Here is a 21,219-nt window from a genome sequence, read left to right on the forward strand (position 1 = left end):
TTTTAAAAAGGAAATTTAATTCATCTTTGCAATACCAGCAGCTCCATCTCATTGGTTCTTGTTAATTAACACTGGGGTACCAGTAAGCAAACTGGGATACATTTTCAAAGGACAGAGGCCCAGAGTCCTCTGTGAAGATATCACATTATCCAGGAAAGTCGGCACTGAATGGCATGCATATTTCTGAGTACTTTAGCCTCCTTTCCCAGCCTAATTGCAAAATAATCTAAACTATATTAGCAATTCAACTTCAAAAGAAAAATTTTGCAGGTGCAAAAATTTGGAGGTTGCTCTTTTGGAAATTTGGGCCATTTACACTCTTTTGCCATCAGTATACGCTGTTAAAATAATAGAATCACTTAGATTAGAAGGAATTATTGAGACATATAGTTCATTCCCTTGCATAAGGGCAGAATTAATTTCTAAGCCATCCTTAAAATTGTTTATGATAGATATAGCAATTCCCTGCCATATTCTTAAAAAGCCTTACTGTGTTAAATGTATGTGTTATTGTAGGCTGGGATTGGATTGAACCTCTCTGCTAGGAGTGACAGATGTCAGACCTGGCAGTTCAAAAAAGATAACTGAAAATATGCCAGGCAAGTATTGACTTCTGGAACAATACATAGATTTTCCAGGGAATCCCTAGGAAAAAGTTAATGCAAATTCCCCAACTCCCATTATGTAAAAAATGCAGCCTGCTGAAGCTAAGCCCTGAGGAGAGCATCATTATCTGTTATCTGCTACAGCAAGCGAACCTCAAAGGACTGAGGAGTATAAAGAAAAAAGCTAATCTGTCCAGTTTTTGTTCTGGTTCTGAATCTAAGATGGATATGAACTTATAACCATGGGAAAACCCAGTTGTGAGTTTTGAAGGACTAAAACCTGCCAGATCTCTTAGCTGGAGAAGGAGATGGCCTCTGGTAAGCTATTTAGCATGCATATAGGAACTTCAATTTTTTGATATACTTGATATATTTAGAAAAAAAAATGTGCTTCCTTAAGCAACATTGTGATAACTTAAACCCATAGGCAATACACTGGTCAGAGTCTTTGGAGAAAAAGCAAAGCACAGCCACTGGCCTGTTTAATCAGACTGGTGTAAATCAGGGAATTGCCTTAAAAACGCACTCAGGAGAGAGAAAGTCAGATTTCCACCCAGAAATGACAGCCAGGAGCCATTACATGGGTACCCTTGGGTGGACTACAGAGAGAGAAGAACAAGATGCAGTTTGCTGGATGCTAAAAGACATAGCTTTAACAAGCTCGTTACAATAATTGGGAACACACTCTATTACCTGCAGCTGCCCTTAATTGCCCATTTCATTTTAAGTGGCCTTCTACAGTGGGGTGAACCCCTTATGCATATCAATTTCTCCCACCTTCTGTTTAGCTTGAACACCCTAGTTACCTTATTCAGATCTAAGCAAGACCTCTGTGAAGCTAGAAAGCTTGTCCCTTCCCCCCAACAAAAGTTGGTCTAATAAGAGATTTACTCCCCTATCTTTTCTCACTGTTCTATTTACCTTTCAAAAACTCAAGCTTACAAAATGTATCCTATTTTTGAATGAAAACAACATTCAAACAGAAGAGGAGTGCAATTCTTCATGTGGGAGTAGGACCAAGGTCCTGCATTCCCATCCATTTTCCAGCACCTGGAGGAAGTACACACTGAATTTTTAAAGCACTGCTCTCCCAGGAGCACTCAGGCCAGCTTCTGTTCTATGCAGGCACAATCCCTCCAGACACTACCGTCTGGGTGATACAACTCCCCAGCCCACATTGTTGTGGTTAAACACCCTTTTACTTTTTTTAAAGCTTTTATGTGTAAGTTGGTGCAGGAAGCGAAAGAAAGAGACACTTCTGAGTACAAGAATATGAGAGAAATGAGACTTGCAAGGAAACACCAAATTAATATAGTCTTGTTCTTCTTGAGAAGCTAAAAGGTAATTTTTCCACTTTTTTTCTCTGTACCCCACTTCCCATTTGAAGCAGACAGCCTCCATACCTGCATGTTAGGGTCTACAACCTGAATTTTGTCAGAGTGTTTTCCTTTTCTACCCTATCCCGGATTTCTAAAACCCAGTGACAATGTGAAAATAATTTCCACAAAATAAATTGGTTCAAACTGGTTGTCTTACCTAGTTTAGGGCAGAAAAGCATTTCAGTATCCAGGAATGAAGAGGCCAATATTAAATTTGTAAAATATGAGAGACTACAAATCTTTCCGGTCTCCCTGAGCAATTTAACAGCTTATTCCTCCTCTATAGCATACTGCAAGAACAATAATAAAACATTTAAAACACTACATTAAAAACATAGTATGGTCTATAGCTCAATATTTCTAATATATATTTGATTTTGCTTAGAACAATTTGAACCAGATCTTCATGTGTTTTAAAAGCTTAAAAGTACACATTTCTGCCACAGCCTTATGAAATTTATATAACTGCCTCTGAGTAGTCATGTTTTTTGCCATTAAAAAGAAACAGTTCCAAAATGATAATTATTTTAGGGTTTATGTCCATACAATTTAATTACCTAAATGATCAACTTTAATTCAAACCCCTTATTTTATTGGATAATGAAAACAAATGAAGGGAAATCCATTTGAGCCTGAAAGGATATTGATTGTGTCCCAGGAGATCTCTGGAAGAATGAATATAGCACTCTTATTACTCCAAATTTGATTAAATTGCAATAGCAGGACATAACTAAATATGTAACTAATGATAAAGAGCCATGTGGTTTTATAGTAGTTACATTTTTAACTAGTAGACTGCATTTTTATTGCACCATGAAAATTTGAAATATCAGACAAAACATAATAGATATTGGAAAAGATGGAGATGAGAAGTACCCTTTGCTAGAGGTTTTCCAGAAAGGATTTAAAAAAAAAAACCCTTCAAAAATAATCCTGTGTTCTGAATTCTTTCAGAACTCTGACCATAAATACTAGCTGTTTTAAAACATGACTCCATTATTATTGTTAAAATTGCTATAGTGCTTAGGAGCACCAGTTGTAGACAAGGCTTCATCATGCTAGGTGCTGTACAGACACACAGAAAAAGAGATGTTCCCTATTCCCCGCCAAAGATCTTACAGTTTATTATAAAAATAGCTAATCAGAAAGTCAAATGGAAAATAATGATTTAAGCAAAGTTGTTTTTACAAATTAATGGTTTGTAAAAGAAAGAGCACTATAAAATATACAAAGAAAAAAACTTTCAAAGGGACGCCTTCAACTTGATACTTGTGTCTGTCTGAAAACAGCTTAGCTACTATTATTAAAAACAACACTGAAGATTCCTGTAATTGAAATAGATCACAGAAAAATATTCTTTATATTTTCAGTTTTACTTGGTGCATTTGACAGCAATTTGCACATTATCGATTTCACTGTTCCTTCCCTTCGCGCCCCCTCACTCTCCCTCCCGCCCTCCCATCAGAATCAGTTATTTAGCTCTTTGTGTAGATCCTTCACACTGCAACAGGGAAAATATTTTTTTAGACAGGATAAAGCGATTGTCCACCTGCCACTTTTTGTGGTTTTACAAAGAGGCAGATGTAGGACCTGTAACTTCTTCCTTTCTGTCATTTATAATGCTGCCCATCACTGCAGTAGCTGAGCAACATTCACGCATGCTTGACAATAATACAAAAGATTCTAGTGGAGTCTTTGATTTTCCTTTCATTTCAGAGTTTAAAAAAATCCCCAAAAACGGTTTGGGGTATTTTTAGAGCTGTGTGGGATGGAAAGGGAGATGTGGTGAGGCATTTTTGGTTGGCTGATTTGCATTACAGCTATGCTCCTTTGAATTTTCTTTAATTGACTAGATGTCCATGTGTCAAATGTTAGAGCAGGTCAGAAATGGCCACTGTTCCTTCTGCATTCGTTTTAGAAAATGTAACTTTGGAATCGATTCAGCCCTTGATACAACAAGGTGTAGATCACGCCCTGCAGCCCACTATGCCCCTTGGAAGAGGGTAGCAGAATTAACCCCCGGGAAGGGCTGTTGGTGTTCTCACTGCCTCTCTTCTTTGAAGTCAGAGACAGCTTCTGAGCTACTCAGCACTGGAAAGTTAAATCAACATAGCTACATGGCTCCAGGATATGAAAAATTCATGCCCCGAAAGACGTTGTGAGGTTAACCTAAGCCCTGGTGTAGATCTGGCGAGGTCAGTGGAAGGATTTTTCCCTCAGTCTTGGAGAGGTGAATTTACTACAGTGACAGAAAAACCCCATCACAGGAATAAGTGCCTACACTATAGCACTCCTGCAGCACCAGTCTAGCTGTCACATTTCTAGCACAGTTATACCATGGATGGATCACTCCACTGTGTTGTCAAAGGTGCACCCAAAACCAGCACATCACCAGAGAACCTAGCTATACCCATTCCCAGGCAAGCAACACCACTTTATGGGCTGTACTGGGTTAGGACCCAGGGTGTAGAACCCAGGTCTGCAGAACCTGGGGTGGCTGATATTCCCACAGTGGCCTGGGGGACCATATAGAGGCACAGCTAGGGAGCACTGTGAAAGAGTAGGTACTGCAAAAAGCAATGCCCAGGAGACCCAGAGTAACTGTATCCTCTGATTGGCAAGTATCCAACTTAGCCCCCTGGGGTTGCCCCAGGAAGTTGTCTAGGCAACCCCATAGACTTTGGCCTGCTGGAACATCAGATGTTGCCTCATCTCCTGATCTCTGTCTCCAGCCTGACTTCAATTCTGATTTCTGCCTCTCAGTGCTATCCTGGTACTATCTCTGATCTCCAGTCTCTGACTCTGACCCCGATTCTTGTTTCTGGGACCTGACCTTGTGATTATTTCAATTCCTGCCTGGCAACTCCCATCCCTGGTGGGCAAACCTCAGCCCAGATCTGACTGCCTATGCCCTTGTCCCATACAACTGATTAGACATGTCCCCACCACAACCCAGCAGAGGACAGGTTGCACCCATTATAACTGCCCATCCAATGGACTTTCTGGAATCCTATATTCTGATTTTCCCTGCAAAATCCTAAATAGCCAGGTGGGAATATGGCTATTTTCTTAAGGATGTCATGTCAGACAGAGTTTTCCCTTAGCAATGGTCCTCCAAGCTTCCTACTGGTTTCCATGACAATCCTTCTGCTTCCACAGACTCAGAATGGATGAAGATAGTATACAGTATGGACTCCCTCTTATAGGATGATAGGACTTTTAGCCTATTGCACTGCACTGCATTTTGGGGCATTTCAGCCTGAGCATGATCTAGCTATAGAATAATCCATACAAATATTAAGAAGGTCCACCTTGCCTAAGAAAGAGGGAGGAGGCATGTTGCCTCCAACAGAAAATGCCTGCAAAAGGTTTGCAGAGGAAGGTGGGATGGCAAGTCTAGTGTCAGAAAGGCCAAGGCAGAGAAATTTTCCTCCCTTTACAAAGAAATCTGCACTGAAAGTTCTATGGCATTAGAGGGCTCTTTGGAGTAGGCAAATGTGTATGTCCAAGTGTGGCTGTGCTCCAAAAAGTGACTAGTACAGACACTATTATCTCTCAATGACTTCCAGATTAAGAGTGCTTTGTGTGCAAGTGAAAAGATGAGTTTTGTAACTGCCACCTCTTGGATTTGTCCCAAATTTTTTCCATCTCGTAGTACAATAATTACCAGCAGTAAAGATTCTAGAAACCACATTCTGTCCTTTGCGACACATGTGCCATTCCATTGTAGGCTTGCACAATTGACAGGAGCTAGGTGCACAGTTCTGATGATGATGCACAAGATGCAAGGGAACGCAGCTGGTTGTCTAAACTTGGTTGGCTTTTTGCAGCTAACAGTGGTAAAAAGCAGTACACTTCATTTGGGCATTACAGGAAGTAGATATGACTCCAAATACACAAGAAACAGCTCAGCTGAATAAAGAAATACCATTGTTAGATACTCTATAAATCAGGCATGTCCAAAGTCCGGCCCGCGGGCCAATTGCGGCCCGTGTTTGGGTTTAATACAGCCCCCGCTTCCTCCCCCTCTCCTGGCTCCCTGGTGCTCTTTTGAACTGGCGTGCGCAGCGCGCCGCTTCGGGCTGCGCCGCCGCCCATGGCCTCCGCAGTCCTAGAGCCTGCCCTGTAGGGCACGTCTGCAGGCCCGCTCCCCCGCTCGGCTGCGGGTTCACCCTGCCCCCGGGCCGCCGTGAGGCCGGCGTGCCCTGCGCCCTCCACCCGCCTCCGACCCCGCGGGCCCTCCGCCTTGGGGCTGAGAGTGCGGGGACGGACTCCGTAGCTGCTGAGATCGGGAAATGTCTCAGTACCTGTGATTGGTGCTGCGCGCTGTCAGCTTCCTGGCGGAATCGGGCACATGGAGCTGTGAACATGCCCGAGCTCATCCTTAGACTCTTCACCACACACAGCCACAAAGGCAAGAGAATTCTTGCCAAAACCTCTGGCACTGCGCTCACATGATCCCTTCCCCTTCTGGTCAATTTCAAAAAATGGCGACTGTAAATAAGAGAAGGAAAGTTGACAGTGAGGGCCGCCACTTCCAGGACAGGTGGAAAGTGGAATATTTCTTCACTAAAATACAGAATCACTGTGTTTGTCTGATATGCCAAGAGACTGTGGCTGTTTATAAGGAATTTAATATCAAGAGACACTACCAGTCGAGACATAGCACATACGACAAGCTAACAGGGCGCGACCGCAGTGAAAAGTTGAAGCAACTTGAAGCTGTTTTAATGTCACAACAGAAATTTTTCATAAGAGCCCGTGAGTCAAATGAAAATGCCACAAGGGCGAGCTATGAGGTGGCAACGTTAATTGCTAAAAATTGCAAATCTTTTGCTGAGGGTGACTTTATCAAAGAATGCGTTATGAAAATGGTTGAGAATATCTGTCCCGAGAAGAAGCAAGAGTTTGCCAACATTTGCCTGGCTCGTAACACTGTAGCACGGAGAATTGAAGAGATTTCATCAGATATTAAGAGACAGTTGAAGTCCAAAGGAGTGGATTTTGACTTCTTTTCAATAGCCTGTGATGAAAGCACGGACCTATCTGACACAGCTCAGTTGCTGATTTTTATGAGAGGGGTGAACGATGAAATGAATGTGACTGAAGAGCTACTTGACCTCCAGAGCCTTACGGACCAAACAAGAGGAAAAGATTTATTTGTTTCTGTTAGTTCCGCCATAGATGACATGAAACTGCCTTGGAACAAAGTTACTGGGATTATTACTGATGGGGCACCTGCCATGGTTGGTGAACAAAGTGGATTATCAACCCTAATCTGTAACAAGGTGATCGAAGAAGGAGGCAAAGCTATTAAACTCCATTGTATCATTCATCAACAAGTTCTCTGTGCTAAACATCTCAAATATGATCATGTTATGAAACTGGTGCTAAAGACTATTAATTTTATTCGCTCTAAAGCCCTGTGCCACCGCCATTTTAAACAGTTTCTACTGGACATCCAGGCTGAATACGAAGATGTTTTATATCACAACGATGTAAGATGGCTCAGTCGGGGGTCTGCACTGCAGCGTTTCTACTCTCTCAGAAAGGAAATCGGAGAATTCTTGGAAACAAAGGGACAACCAATGCGAGAACTATCTGATCCTACTTGGCTGGCTGATTTGGGGTTTCTAGTTGACATAACAAAGCATCTGAATGTACTGAACACGAGTCTTCAGGGGAAAGATGCAGCGGTGAACCAGCTTTATTCACACCTCAAAACCTTTGGGACAAAGCTGCAACTTTTCATAAGGCAGTTGTCACAAACACAGCCCAATACCATACATTTTTCAGCGTTGCAGGAAATAATGAACAGTTTTCCACAGGACAATATCAGTGCGCAAACGAGCAGGTATGCAGCAGACATCGCATCTCTGGCTGGGGAGTTTAAACGGCGCTTTCAGGATTTTGCAGCTATTGAAAAGGATATCAGCCTTTTCTCCTCTCCATTCTCTGTTGACCCCGATGATGCTCCAGATCAGCTGCAGCTCGAGCTCATTGAGCTGCATTGTGACAGCGAGTTACGCAGTCATCACCAACAGCTCTCTCTTGTGAACTTTTACCGCCAACTGGATAAGAGCCGGTTTCAAGAGATTCGAACATTGGCTAAGGAAATGCTGAGCTTGTTTGGCTCAACATATATGTGTCAGAAGACATTCTCTGCTATGAACTTTAACAAGACCCACGTGAGGACAAGACTAAGTGACTCTCACCTGCGTGACATTTTGCGCATCAAAACCACTGCCTTTGAACCAGACCTAGCCTATGTGCTGCAGTCCAGATCTCAGTTTCACCCTTCACATTAGTGTAGGCAAGTTATTTTTCCAATAGAGATGAATACATTGTAAAATCTCAGTTAATGTCAGTTGGTCTAAATCAGTTATAAATATATTTGGACACAACATGTATACTTGGTGTTATGTTCCTGTTCATATTTTTTGAACTTAAAAGTTGACAAACAACCTTTATTACCAATAATATGTAATGTACTTTACAATGTTCCTGACATATATTTCAGCTTCCTGGATTTTTTTTTCATCTGGCCTTCAGATATGAAAGGCAGAGTGATTTAACACCTGTTTAGATTTGTCATCCATGTGACGAAATGAAAAGTACGCCGTTTGCAATAAACTTTGCATAAAATAGTTAATTTGCATTTAATTTTAATGGTTCAAAGAATGTCAGGCAAAATGGTCGGCCCTCACGCATGTTCACATCTTCAAATCTGGCCCTCTTTGAAAAAAGTTTGGACACCCCTGCTATAAATATTGCACTTTAAGAGGACTCAGAAACTGCATCCTCAATAGAAGATATAGTCCCTATAAAGTTCTGGACTTCGACCTTATAGAAACCCCTTTTTAATACCAAAAATGCCATTAGATACACAGCAGAACCAACAGGCTCTGGGCAAGGAAGGGGGTCCTGCTCTCTGGGGCTGGGGATAGGCAGCTCTCAGTGCCACCTGCAGAGTGCCATGGTGTCCACCTCCCAGCCCTCAGTGCTGCCCGGAGTGCACTGTACAATGCTCTGACAGGGCTTTAAAGGTCCCGGAGCTCCAGCTGCTGCCACAGTAGCAGTGGTAACGGCTGGGCGCTCCAGGTCCTTTTGTATTGCCGAGGCCCAGAGCAGTTACCCCTTTAGCCTCTCCTATCCCTCCCTCCCCGCCCCAATCAGCAGACCTGCATATACATCTTTGCAGAAATCCTGACCATCACACAGATAGAGGCAGTATGCTCTTAGTGTCTCCTATGTCTCCTGAAGTTCTACAACCTGCCAGGGAATAACAAGGATCTATGCTCAATGGAGCTCAATTGTTTTCCTTCCCCTGATGTTTGTCATATTACCCAAGACAAAGAAAAGGATTCAGTGTCTGAGAAGCAAGCTCTTCTGGCAGAGAATGTGCAGACAGCCACCCCACGCCCAGCCAAAAGACGTGTTATTGAAGACAGTACTGTAATCTTATTTGTTTTGGGACAAAGAGTCAGCACTGAAGCTACTGGGATAAATTTAAGCAGATGAGGCTGCTGACAACTCCTGAGGAGATGAGAACCTGGAAACACAAGATAAGATAAAGGTATCTGCCCTCAATTATACCCATGCAGCACCCACAGTTTTCAATTGTTTTAGTCAATGAGATTGCTTGGGTGTAACTGAGGTCTGCACTTGGCCTAGAAACTTAAAATATTGAGTTACAACTTGATGATCCAGTCCAGTTTCAGCTCAGTCTAGGAGAGATTACCAAGATATTAAATTGCTTGTGTAATTATATTATGAGGCGGTAGTTTCAGTTGTAGTGAACTAGTTACACCAGGTGCGAGCAAAATTATTTTTCCCACTTACAACAGCAGCATGTGAAAATAATACTAAAATGACACGCTCAATACTAGCAAGCTTAGCTCCTGGCATGCAACTGCCTGTGACAATGATAGTGAGTGTCCATTCACTGGGGATAGGCAAGCATTACCCAAATGCCCTTGGCAAGGTATTGAGTGCATTAACCTAAATTTGCACATTTAGCTATGTGCCTGTTTCTGTGGTTGCAATTAGCTGCAAGCACAAAAACAGAGGGGCTAGAGCGGAAAACTTGGCCCAGGGTATCACTACCTATTTAGCAAAAATAGTCCCTCCCCCTTGCCTACTCCAGTTCTCTCAAACACACAGAGTGGGTTACATTTTCAAGAGGTTGTCTCTTTTTTGAGCCTGCAAAACTTGAGCCTGGAGGGTCATTACCTGACTGAGCACAAAAAGTGAGTGCAAACTGTACTTGCAAAAAGGTATATAGCAGTATTGGGAACTTTTGTGACACTTCTAAGGTACGTCATTCACTAGGGTCAATTTCTCAGCTATCTCTTCTGCAAAGTCTGAAGAAGGAGATAGCTACAGAGCACAATGATTTATTTACTCATCCTCTGTCAGCTCTGGTCCCAGCAACTCTTCCAGTACACCCATCTTGTAGTCTTGTCTTGAGCTGTTTCAGTTCCAGCATATCAATTCTTCACAGATTAAAGGAACATCAACATATGAGCCTGGACTGCCCAGATTGTACCTCTGGACAATAAAACTAGTCAGGCTTGAAAACAACTAAAATGCATTTTGTTTTGTTTTTGTTGTGTGTGTCTAATCAGTATGTATATCATCCTTAAAGCATGAGACACAGTATAGGATTGAAGTGTTCCACTCCTAGCAGATAGCATAAAGCAGTCTGAAGCATGGAATTTGTCTGTCTGCTGCACCAGATACAATGCCATAGCCTATACTAATGCTTTCTAACACAACAACCACCACCTTGTCGTTAAAATATCCTGACACCTGTAATGCTATGGCACCACATAATGCTTTGATTACTTACTTGTAGGCATATACCCTGTAAGCAACAGCTGCTTTGGGGTAGATGATGCAATCAGAGATACACAAGCCAGGTCAAAGGATTTATGCTGGTCTAGTAATGTCAGTAGTCGTGTAATTTATTTTTGGCAACAACATTGATATACCAACAAAAGCCCTAGTGTAGATGCAGTTATACCAGCATAAATATGCTTTCTCTTGGGGAACCTGCACTGGAAGAAACACGTCTTTTGCTGGTATTAACTGCATTTACAGTAGGAGGGTTTGCTTGATAGCTATACCAACTAACTTTTTCAGGTTAGAGTATGCCTTAGGCAAAGTGGGGGTTTATTGCTGTTCTGTGAAGAATTTGTTTCACACTCACAATACTCGGTTCTCCAAAACAAATTTATAGAGATTCAGATAAACGGAGTTAGCAAGGTCATCTGCAATGCAGCCATCTGGTGGCTCCCAATAACTTTACAACAGTGACAAAAGAGAGGTGACTAACCAACTTGAGCACACTAACTTGGAATCACTTTTAAGTAAAGATGTGATTCTTCTGAGGAGCAGGAAAAATGAGAAACCCATACACATGGATAGGATGAAAACAAATATGCAAATGAACATTGTTCAAGGTAATCCCAGTCACACCCTAACAAGGAGTGAGTCAGATCTCACGATGACTCCTGAGACGTATGCTGCTATCCAGTGAGCCGTAGCCTCTATCTGTGGTATCCATCATGCTAACCACTAGCCACATGTCACTATTTGGCTGGTTGAGTGTGACTAGTTCGCTATAGCAGTGACTACTGCTTCAGAACTGGTTGGACACCATGACAAATATGAACATGCTATGAAACTACAGTTCTGGCTCTTAATAACTACCCGTTCCAAGGCCCCGGGCTTCACTTCAACTGTGCATTCTGAGTTAGCAAAGCAGGTAAGTGAATGTTTACACTTAGGAATGTGGTTAAAAGGGGAGATTTTTAAAGGCACAAAGTGGCTTCCATGGGGAGTGCGTGCCTAAGTATATTTTGTGGCATTCACAATCTTCCTATTGTTTAATGTGGGACTTGAGCACATGCCAGAAGTTAAGAATAAGCTTTGGTGCTTTGCTGACTCAGGGTAGACTTAATCCCATTTAATGCTTTGCTGAATTGGGGCCTTGATGAGAACTGGTGTACAATGAGGAGCCATGTGGAGAAAGCAGAGACTACGAAGCACTGATATGAGTGTTTCCACTTGTCCACACATCCAAGAACAGAGCTAATGTTTAGCACTCAGGGGGAAGAGGCTGCGCTCCCAGCCATGAGGCTCCACAGTCCCCACTACTCTCCCTGCCTCCCAGAGCTTGAACACCATACATAAGCTATTTGTGATGCTACAGAAGGGGGAAGAGTTGCTGAGCAAGGGGTTCCCCGCTTTTCCCTGGGAGTGCCCTTGCTCTCTAACCACAGATGCTGGATCATGGATGTTGTCTGGATGATACAGGTGCAACCTCTATTTATTTTTTAAGCTGTTTGCACAGGGAAACAGCAAACAAATCAATCTATTTGCCTGATTTCTCCAAAACTTGCTTCCTTTTATCTCCTTCCAATCTAGGCCCACTATATAATTAGTCCCGGTCTTTTATTCTTGTTTCTGACCTTCACTTATGTAACACTGGCGTTTCCACTTGTTCCAGTCTCTTCTCTATACTGTCCTGTCCATTTTATGGACACCTAGCACTTTAAATATTTGTACATGGTATTCTAGCAAATCATATTCAGACAGTGCTATCCTGAGATCAGATAGCATTATATAATCACACAATAAAATCTCCAAAGATTGCTCTTTTACATGCTGATTTAACAGTGTAATCAAGTTTCAGAACAAAGTTACATGCTAAAACACTGTTGGGATATATAGGTTGGAATTCTCCAATCCAGCATCATCGAGACCTGACCAGTCCCAAACAAGAGAATTTTTTGGACCACAGGAGCAGGGCCGGCCTTGAGCCAATTCAGCCGAATCGGGCCCCACGCCTAAGGGGGCCCTGTGCCCCTGAACCCGGAAGTGCCAACAAGTTAGAGCCGGGGGCTCTTCTCCAGCAATATGTGGAGCTGGGTCTCTCCCCCGGCTCTGCCTGGAGCGGGCCCTGGACCCCTCCTGCCGGCCCTCCCGCGCGTCCTCCCACCCCACATGGGCAGAAACCTGCAGGGGAGGGACCAGCACCAGAGGAGAGAGGCAGGGCAGGTGTGTAGAGGGAGGTGTTAGAAGAGGGGTAGCTCACATGATCAGAGTGGAGCTACTAGAGGAGTGGGCACAGCTGGGAGAGAAGGGCTGGTGGAGGGGGGACTGAGGGCAGTGAGAAGAGCAGGAGTCAGAACAGCAGAGAAGGGTGAGGAGTTGCGGGGCAGCAGGCACCAGGAGGAATGACGGAGCAAGGGGAGGAGACATGGCAGCAGAGAGAAAAGGTAAAGGTTTATAAAATATTTAGTAATAACTTGGTATACTGCTCACGGCTAGTTTGTTTGCACCCCGTGGTGCAATTTGGGTTTATGTGGGGATCAACACGTGGTGGGCGAGTGGGAGCCAAAACAAAAAAGTAGTCAGTGTAATGATCTTCTGTTGATATGTGTTTTAGTAGTTAAATTCTTGGACTTTCATTGCTCATGAAAAGTGCTGTCACATGGGTAGAAATTGGGTAAATGTTGCATTTTATTAATATCAGCAGAACTGACGTAAATGAGGCCTGTGTGTTGTGTAGCTTTGCCTTAATCTTTGTATTTATGCCTGTCAGTGTGGGTATGTCTACACTATAGCGCTAATTTGAACTAACTTAGTTCAAATTAGTTAATTCGAACTAAGCTAATTCGAACTAACGCGTCTAGAACTAAAAACTAGTTCGAATTAGCGTTTTGCTAATTCGAACTAGCGCATCCACTCTGATTGGACGCAGGGGGGCATTTAAGGGCGGCTGAAACCGGTTCTGGCAGGGCATCAGGTCAGTAGTTGCGTTGTGTGGCTGCTGTCTGAGTCTATCTGAGGCTCGTGCTTAAAGGGACCCCCCTCGGACAGCCGGTTCTCAACTTTTCCTGCTTGCTTGCCAACCTCGCCGAGGACAGCAAAGCGTTGGCCTCTGTGCCCGTTTGTGTCGGTGCTTCCCTTCGGGGACGCCACCGCAGGTGGCAACATGGAGCCAGAGCTCGCCCTGCACCTTCTGGTGCACTTTCTGGACTTGCTGCTGCAAGCCTGCCACCAATGGCTCGAGGCTGCCTGGCACCACCTGGTGCACGTCAGCCCCCTGCCTCTCCACCTGGCCGCCCTGGGGGCCATGGAGGAGCTGCGGCGGCGCCCCGGCACCGGCGTGCCCCGCCGCATCTGGCGTCTGGACACCAGCACCGACTGGTGGGACCGCATCGTCCTGGAGCGCTGGGAGGACCGACAGTGGACCCAGAACTTCAGGATGAGGAGGGACACCTTCCTGGAGCTCTGCGAGTGGCTCGCCCCTGCTCTGCGCAGAAGAGACACTCGCATGAGGCCCGCCATCCCCCTCCAGAAGCGGGTGGCCATCGCCCTCTGGAAGCTCTCCATGCCGGACAGCTACTGATCCATGGGGAACCAGTTTGGCGTGCGGAGATCCACCGTCGGAGCGGTGCTCATGCAGGTATGGCACTCGTCGGCCACTGCGCCGCGGCAGAGGGGGGCTGCGAGGAGGGGATGAGCCACCCCAGGGACAAAGGGGGAGCGGGAGGAGGCGAAAGCGCCCCGCACCGGAGGGGTCGGTCTGTCCCGGCCGTAATACACGCCGCGAGGGGGGTTGCTTCCGGGAGTGGGGCGCGGGGCACTGCCAGGGCACGAATGCTCCCAGCCACCCGGGCGCCCCACTGATTGGCGCTTTGCTGTGTCTCTCTCCGCAGGTGGTCAAGGCCTTCAACCGGGTGCTGCTCTGCAGGGTGGTCCGCCTCGCCGACCTGGATGCCGTCATCCGGGGATTCGGCGCCCTCGGCTTCCCCAACTGCGGGGGGGCCATCGACGGGGCACACATCCCCATCCGTGCCCCAGAACAACAGGCGTCCCGTTACGTGAACCGCAAGGGGTACTTCTCCATCCTCCTGCAGGCCGTGTGTGACCACTGGGGCCAGTTCACGGACATTAATGTGGGCTGGTCCGGCAAAGCACACGACGTCCGGGTGTACCGCAACTCCTCCGTGTGCCAGCGGCTGCAGGACGGGACCTTCTTCCCCGACCGCCACATCAGGGTCGGGGACGTGGACATGCCCGTGTGCCTGGTGGGGGATGCCGCCTACCCACTGCAGCCGTGGCTGATGAAGCCCTACACGGGGCACCTCAATCCCTCCCGCCAGGCCTTCAATGCCAGGCTGACCAGGGCCCGCATCGTGGTGGAGGGGGCCTTCGGGCGACTGAAAGCCCGCTTTCGATGCCTTCTCACCTGTCTGGACCTGGCCGAGCACAACATTCCTCCCGTGGTGGCAGCATGTTGTGTGCTCCACAATTTATGTGAGCAAAAGGGGGAGGCTTTCCTGCCAGCCTGGATGACTGAGGCTGACCGCATGGCTGGACACTACGGTCAGCCCCACACCGCCGCCGTCCGGGAAGCCCAGCGGAGGGCCATCCGGATCCGGGAAGCCCTGCGGGAGAGCTTCCTGGTGGAGGAGGAGGACTGACCTCTCCCTGCATGCCCCACTGGGGCCTTCTTCCACCCTACCCCCTTCCCCTCCCTACCTACTGTCAAATAAAGACACCTGTTTTTCAAACAAAAATGTCTTTTTATTTAACATACCTGGGGCGGGGGTGGGAGGAAGAAGGGTGGGAGAGGGGAGGGGGAAACCCGGGACGAGGGAGCTGGAAGGGGAGGGAAGGGAGGAAGGGAAAGGAAAGCTCAGGGGTGGGAGTCCGGCTGCCTCTCCCATCTTGCCACGCTGCGGGTCCGGGGGCGTTGGTGGGGAATGGTTGTGGAGGGTGGGGCAGGAGGGACGGGGGGTGTGGAGGAAGCAGGAGCGGGAGCAGGGGGGGGAGCTGGGGGCACAGAGGGAGCAGGAGGGGGAGCAGGAGGAATTGGGAAGCGGTCCAGCAGGCTCTGGAGGTGGCCTCGCAGGGCACGGCCCTGCTCCTCCAGGGCCTCCAAGCTCCTCCCGTGCAGCGTCAGGTCCTCCTGGACCCAGTGGTCCTGGAGACGGAGCTCTTGCTCCAGGAACCGGAGGTGCCGCCTCCGGGCAACGTTTTATTTTTAAAAAATCTTATGATTTGTAGACCATTCTCATAACTTTGTGTAGGTGTTCCTTGTGATTTTTGGTTTGGTAATACTGCTCTTTGATTGGTGAATTTAGAGAGGTCTCTCCCTTCAGTTTCCCTTTCTACCCTCCTTTTTTGTCACAGGTCATCAGAATCATAGAGACAATGGAGAGTAGGGTGAGTCCACGACTGGTTAATGACTGGTCAGGGTGACTAACTATTATCAGCCAGTGGTCTGAATGAGCTATCTACTGCCATCTGTTAATCAACTGTAGGAAAAGCCTTCAGGAGCAGACGTTATTTATATAGACAACTTACTTTGCCACAGAGATCAGTAGACACACTTGCTGCGTCAAGGTGATCAATTTTGGCTCTTTTGGGTTGAAATTTACTTACGACTTGGAGCTGGGAGAATGAAATGTTGTTTGTTATCCATATTGTATGATTAAAAGTAAAAGACCTGAACTTAATATGACCTGTCTTAGGGTCTACCATAATTTGAACACTAAGCAGAGGATAGTGAGTCACATCTAACTGAAAGTCACAGAAAATGGAAACAGGTTTCATTTCTTGTGGTGTATAGTCCATTTGGGAGTCCTCAATTATATCTGATACTTTACATCCAGGCGGTGTCTCCACTGGCACCCTTTTCCGTAAAAGGGATGCTAATGAGACACTTCGGAATTGCAAATTCCGCGTGGGATTTAAATATCCCCCGCGGCATTTGCATGAACATGGCTGCCGCTTTTTTCCGGCTTGGGGTTTTGCCAGAGAAAAGCGCCAGTCTAGATGGGATCTTGCAGAAAATAAGCCCTTTTCCGGAAGATCCCTTATTCCTACTTTCAAGGCCTTATTTTCCGCAATATCCCGTCTAGACTGGCGCTTTTCTCCAGCAAAACCCCGAGCCGGAAAAAAGCAGCAGCCATGTTCATGCAAATGCCGTGGAGGATATTTAAATCCCCCGCGGAATTTGCAATTCCGAAGTGTCTCATTAGCATCCCTTTTACGGAAAAGGGTGCCAGTGTAGACACAGTCCCAGTGTTCAAAGGCAGAGCTGACTAGAATCAATTGAGAGTCCTTGTCTTGCCTCAGTGATCGCTTGAGCAAAAATCATTGATAAAATCTTGTGTAGACTGACCTTGGACTCAACATGCAGGCAATGTGTTGAAGGACAGTGCAAGGAGGCAACAGTGGTGAGGTACCATATTACCTAGTGAAATCATTGGTGCTGAAATCACTAAGGACTGGAATTTGACCACAGAACTGACACTTTCTTAACAAATACTCAATTTTTGCTATTTAAAAAGTAAATCAATGTAACAGAAAACTGCAACGCTCTCTGGTAACTTTTTAAAAATCAAACTTTAAACTTTATTGAAAAAATTGGATAATTTGCAATTGAAAATATTTGACCTACACTTAAGAGAACTGATTTAATTTTGTGTAATAAAGGATGGCATTTTTTTAAATGTTCAACTATATTGATATACATTTTGATCAGATCTACTTCTGATGTGATATTTGTGTGTGGTTGTGGTTTGTAGTGTGGGTGGTGGGTTGGTTTTTTTTCCTCAACAAAAAACCCTGGATGGGGGGGGGCCCCGCCAAAACAGTCCAAATTGGGCACCGCACTTCCTAAAGCTGGCCCTGCATGAGAGGTCTCTTGCCACTGGCCCCCCAAGCCCAACACCCACTGCTGGCAGGCTGCCCCAGTGAGCAACCCTGCCTCACCCTCCTCCCCAACCTAGCTAGGCTGTTTTTCCAGCTACTGCTGGCTCCTGCTCATGCTGTGGGGCTCCGTTCCTGTGCAGCTGGGAGCAGCTGTGGGGCTGGCGCTCTGACCCAGCCCCGTGCAGCCCCAGCCCTAGCCCTGCACAGCCAGGGGAAGCCACAGGGCTCTGGCCCCAACCCCGTGCTCCTGGGGGCTGCTGGAGGGCTCCATCCCTGGTCCCACACTGCCCCCAGCTGGGCTGCTGACTCTGATGTTCTGCCCAGCTGGCCCTCCTGCCCTTAGGCTCTGGAGCTCTCTACTCCAGGAGCATCCGTGATCCGGCAGAATCATGGATGTTGCCAGACCAGAGTGTCCCAGATTTTGGAGGTACAATCTGTATTTTACAATTTTTATCAATTTGAAATCTTACCAGACAGAATTATCTTTGCCAACCAGCACCCAGCCACTAGAATGGCCTTGTTTGTTTTGGGAGGTGAACTTCAGAAAACAGAAGTATTAAAAAGGATTTAGTCTGAAAGAAAATAAAAAATAAATATATAAACTTGATCCTGTTTCACACAATAAATCAAGCTGAATTCTGGGAAGGTGGGATCCCTGAAGGTGTGTCCTTTCCTCTGACTCTTAGCACAAGGGCTCTTGTATGAGATCCGCACTGGGCTGAATTTCACCAATGAAGCTCAAAAGCAGTTTCATGGGAGAGACCAGCTAAAAGGCTATGCACACTAATATAAGCAGAGATAGGAGGCAAGAGCTGGGTTTGCTGCCTTTTTATGAAGCAAGAAGAGAAATGTAACATTGTCAGAGCACTTTGTCTTCCAACCTAGAAGTTCACTTTTATTCCATGAATACCAGATCTTTCTCTGTTATAATTTAGGACACTGGTGGGTAAAATTCCTACCCTCCACCTCTAATTTTTTTCACCCATGTGCAGAATAAATATTATAATGTGCACTGAGGAATGTGAAAGTGTGCACCACCTGTAGAAGCACATGTTGCCATCTGTGGCCACAGATTGCTAATCAGCTGAGTAGCAGTCAAATCTCTCCTGGGTGGCTGCCCAAGTGCACAGCTTACAGGGAACACTGACAGCAAGCCATACTTTCTGCCACTGAGTTGAGGGAGATGAAAAACCAATACCCAGCTCAATTGAAGTAGTGGCTGTCCACATGCCAGTGATTTCAAATGCTTGCATTTCTTGCCTAGCACATTTCCCTGCCATTCATGCAGCTAGCAGGAGTTACAAACAATCCAATAAGTTCTCATTTACAGATTGGTGCCAGCATGCTCACGTTTTACATTTGCTTCTGAACTACAGGCACTCGGATGTGGGTGTGTGGCCCAAGACGTCCTGAGCCGAGGGGCCCTGGGTGGAGCTGTAACAGTATACGTTGGATTTGCCATGGCAGTCACCATGGCGGTGTATGTATCCGGGGGTGTGTCAGGTAAGTCACTGTTTTTGTGAAGCATCCATACCACAGCTTTCACAGATTTATATATAGTCCAGTTTTATGGTATTCTTATCAGTAACTTCAGAATGCTGTCTGCTCCATTATAGCAGAGGACAGATCAGATCTTCCATTAACCCCGTCCCTCCCAACACTTTCCTTTGTCACTATTTAACATATTTAGCCACCAGTTTTCCTTCTGGACTTAAAGCTACAGCATTAAGGCCCCTAGGAATCCTGGCCTTTCCAAATAAGTGCTTTGCACAGGTCAGAAACCAGCCAAGCCACTGAGAGAGGGCTCCGTGGGCAGCATAGTTAGGAAAAGCTGCTAGAGTACAGCAATGCCCAGCTACTGGGCTTCCCAGCTGGGCACAAGGTCAAGTGGCGCTGAAGCTGCTCTAACTTGCACCACTAGCCAGCCCTAAGTAGGGCTGCCAATTCTGGTTGGGTGAATTCCGGGAGGTTTCATCACATGACATAATATTTAATTGAATATTAATCTTTAATTCCTGGAGACTCCAGGACTCCTGGAGGGTTGGCAACCACAGCCCTAGGCTCAGGGGTGTAGAAGGGTCACATTCAGACATAGCTTTGCCATTCCCACATCTGCAAAAAGAGGAGTTGAGCCAGACTGCTGGTTTAGGTCTCAGGTCAGTAAGATTACATTACATTGCATAGCTATTTCAGGATACCATAATACACAAGTTGCCCTTTGTTTTGAAATATATTTCAAATTAACGGGCGTGCTAATATGCCATCCCAGTAAACCTCATTGCACAAGGGATAAGGAATGGCTTGAAATAGCATGTTATTTTGAAAATTGGTTATTTAGAAATAGTTTCAAAATAAAATACATAATTTGAGTAGTGCAAATCGTGTATCTTATTTCAAGTTTAAGGTGCTGTGTAGACGCACCCTAAAGTAGCAAATGTTCACCTGTTCCTATGTGCCCTCTCCCCAGATTTGTAAAACAATGTCATTTTGGACACTTTTAGGAATCCAGCATTACAGAAAGCAATAAAAGATTAAGAGATTCAAGGAGAAGGTTTAAACACGCCAGACATTCTTCATAATTGGGGGATAAAATGCAGACCTATAATTATTCTCTTCTTGTGCTCTGAGACTTTCCCTTTGTTTCTCTGCTTTTATGCTGTCCATATAGAAATAAAATCTCTAGTTTTGGTTGAGGAGACTGACCACTGACAGAGAGGGGCAGTTCAGCCTAACAAAAAGCATGAACGCTAGTTGCTTTAGGACGGGGTGCTGTTTGTTTTCTCCTCTCTAGTGTGTTTTACACAAAGAATACATTGAGATAACTGACTGAGAGATGTTTCTAGGTTCATACCAAGAAGTGGTTCAGTGTATTGTAAAACAGCCAAATCTCATTACCTCCACTGAGACAGATAACTGTGGCTCAGTAGTACCACACAAGCTTCATTTTGATAGCATAGTATGTCTGGCTGCTTTTCTAATCTGAGCAAGGATTAACTACAACTGTTGCTTGTGATGTGGATAGGGCCAGATTCCGTCTTCCCATGTAGCAGAATGAAAATAACCTGGAAAGCACAACTGACTTTTTTGTATCTTAAAAGGATATTCATCTGGACTTGTCTTAAATTGATGGGGCTCGAGTGTGGCAAGGCAAAGTGGTTGCAAGAGCAGCATAGTTGTGCTTTCTTGTGCTATTACTCTAAGAAGGGGTTCTGGAAGCTGCAAATTTTCCGTAAGAAAGAGCAGATGTGTCAACAGGATGCAACAACCCAAAATCTAATTAACTGTATATGTTGTAGAATATCCATTTTTAGGGAATTTCTTCTTTTCCCACCCCATTCTGGGGCTGTCTACTTCCCTGTCAATGCCCTCAGATTTCCCTTCCCCACATTTTTTTGCATTCGCCCTTGCTGCTTCTCCATCTTTCTTATTGAATTAACATGGAAATGACACATTCCATAGCCTGTCGATGCTTCTGTTTTATCATTTGAAAGAGCAAC

At 45.5% G+C, this 21,219-nt stretch overlaps 1 protein-coding gene across 3 annotated transcripts in view; it reads left to right on the forward strand.

The window, feature by feature from the left end:
* AQP9 (aquaporin 9) overlaps positions 1-21,219 on the forward strand; it is a 67,029-nt gene that overhangs the window by 10,537 nt on the left and 35,273 nt on the right. For all 3 annotated transcript variants that reach the window (XM_006112465.4, XM_006112466.4, XM_075897325.1), the window contains exon 2: positions 19,099-19,225. In XM_006112465.4, coding sequence (XP_006112527.2) covers positions 19,099-19,225 — 127 coding nt within the window. The remainder of the gene's footprint in view (positions 1-19,098; positions 19,226-21,219) is intronic.

This window comes from Pelodiscus sinensis, chromosome 14 (genome assembly GCF_049634645.1).
Source record: "Pelodiscus sinensis isolate JC-2024 chromosome 14, ASM4963464v1, whole genome shotgun sequence".
NCBI lineage: Eukaryota > Metazoa > Chordata > Testudines > Trionychidae > Pelodiscus > Pelodiscus sinensis.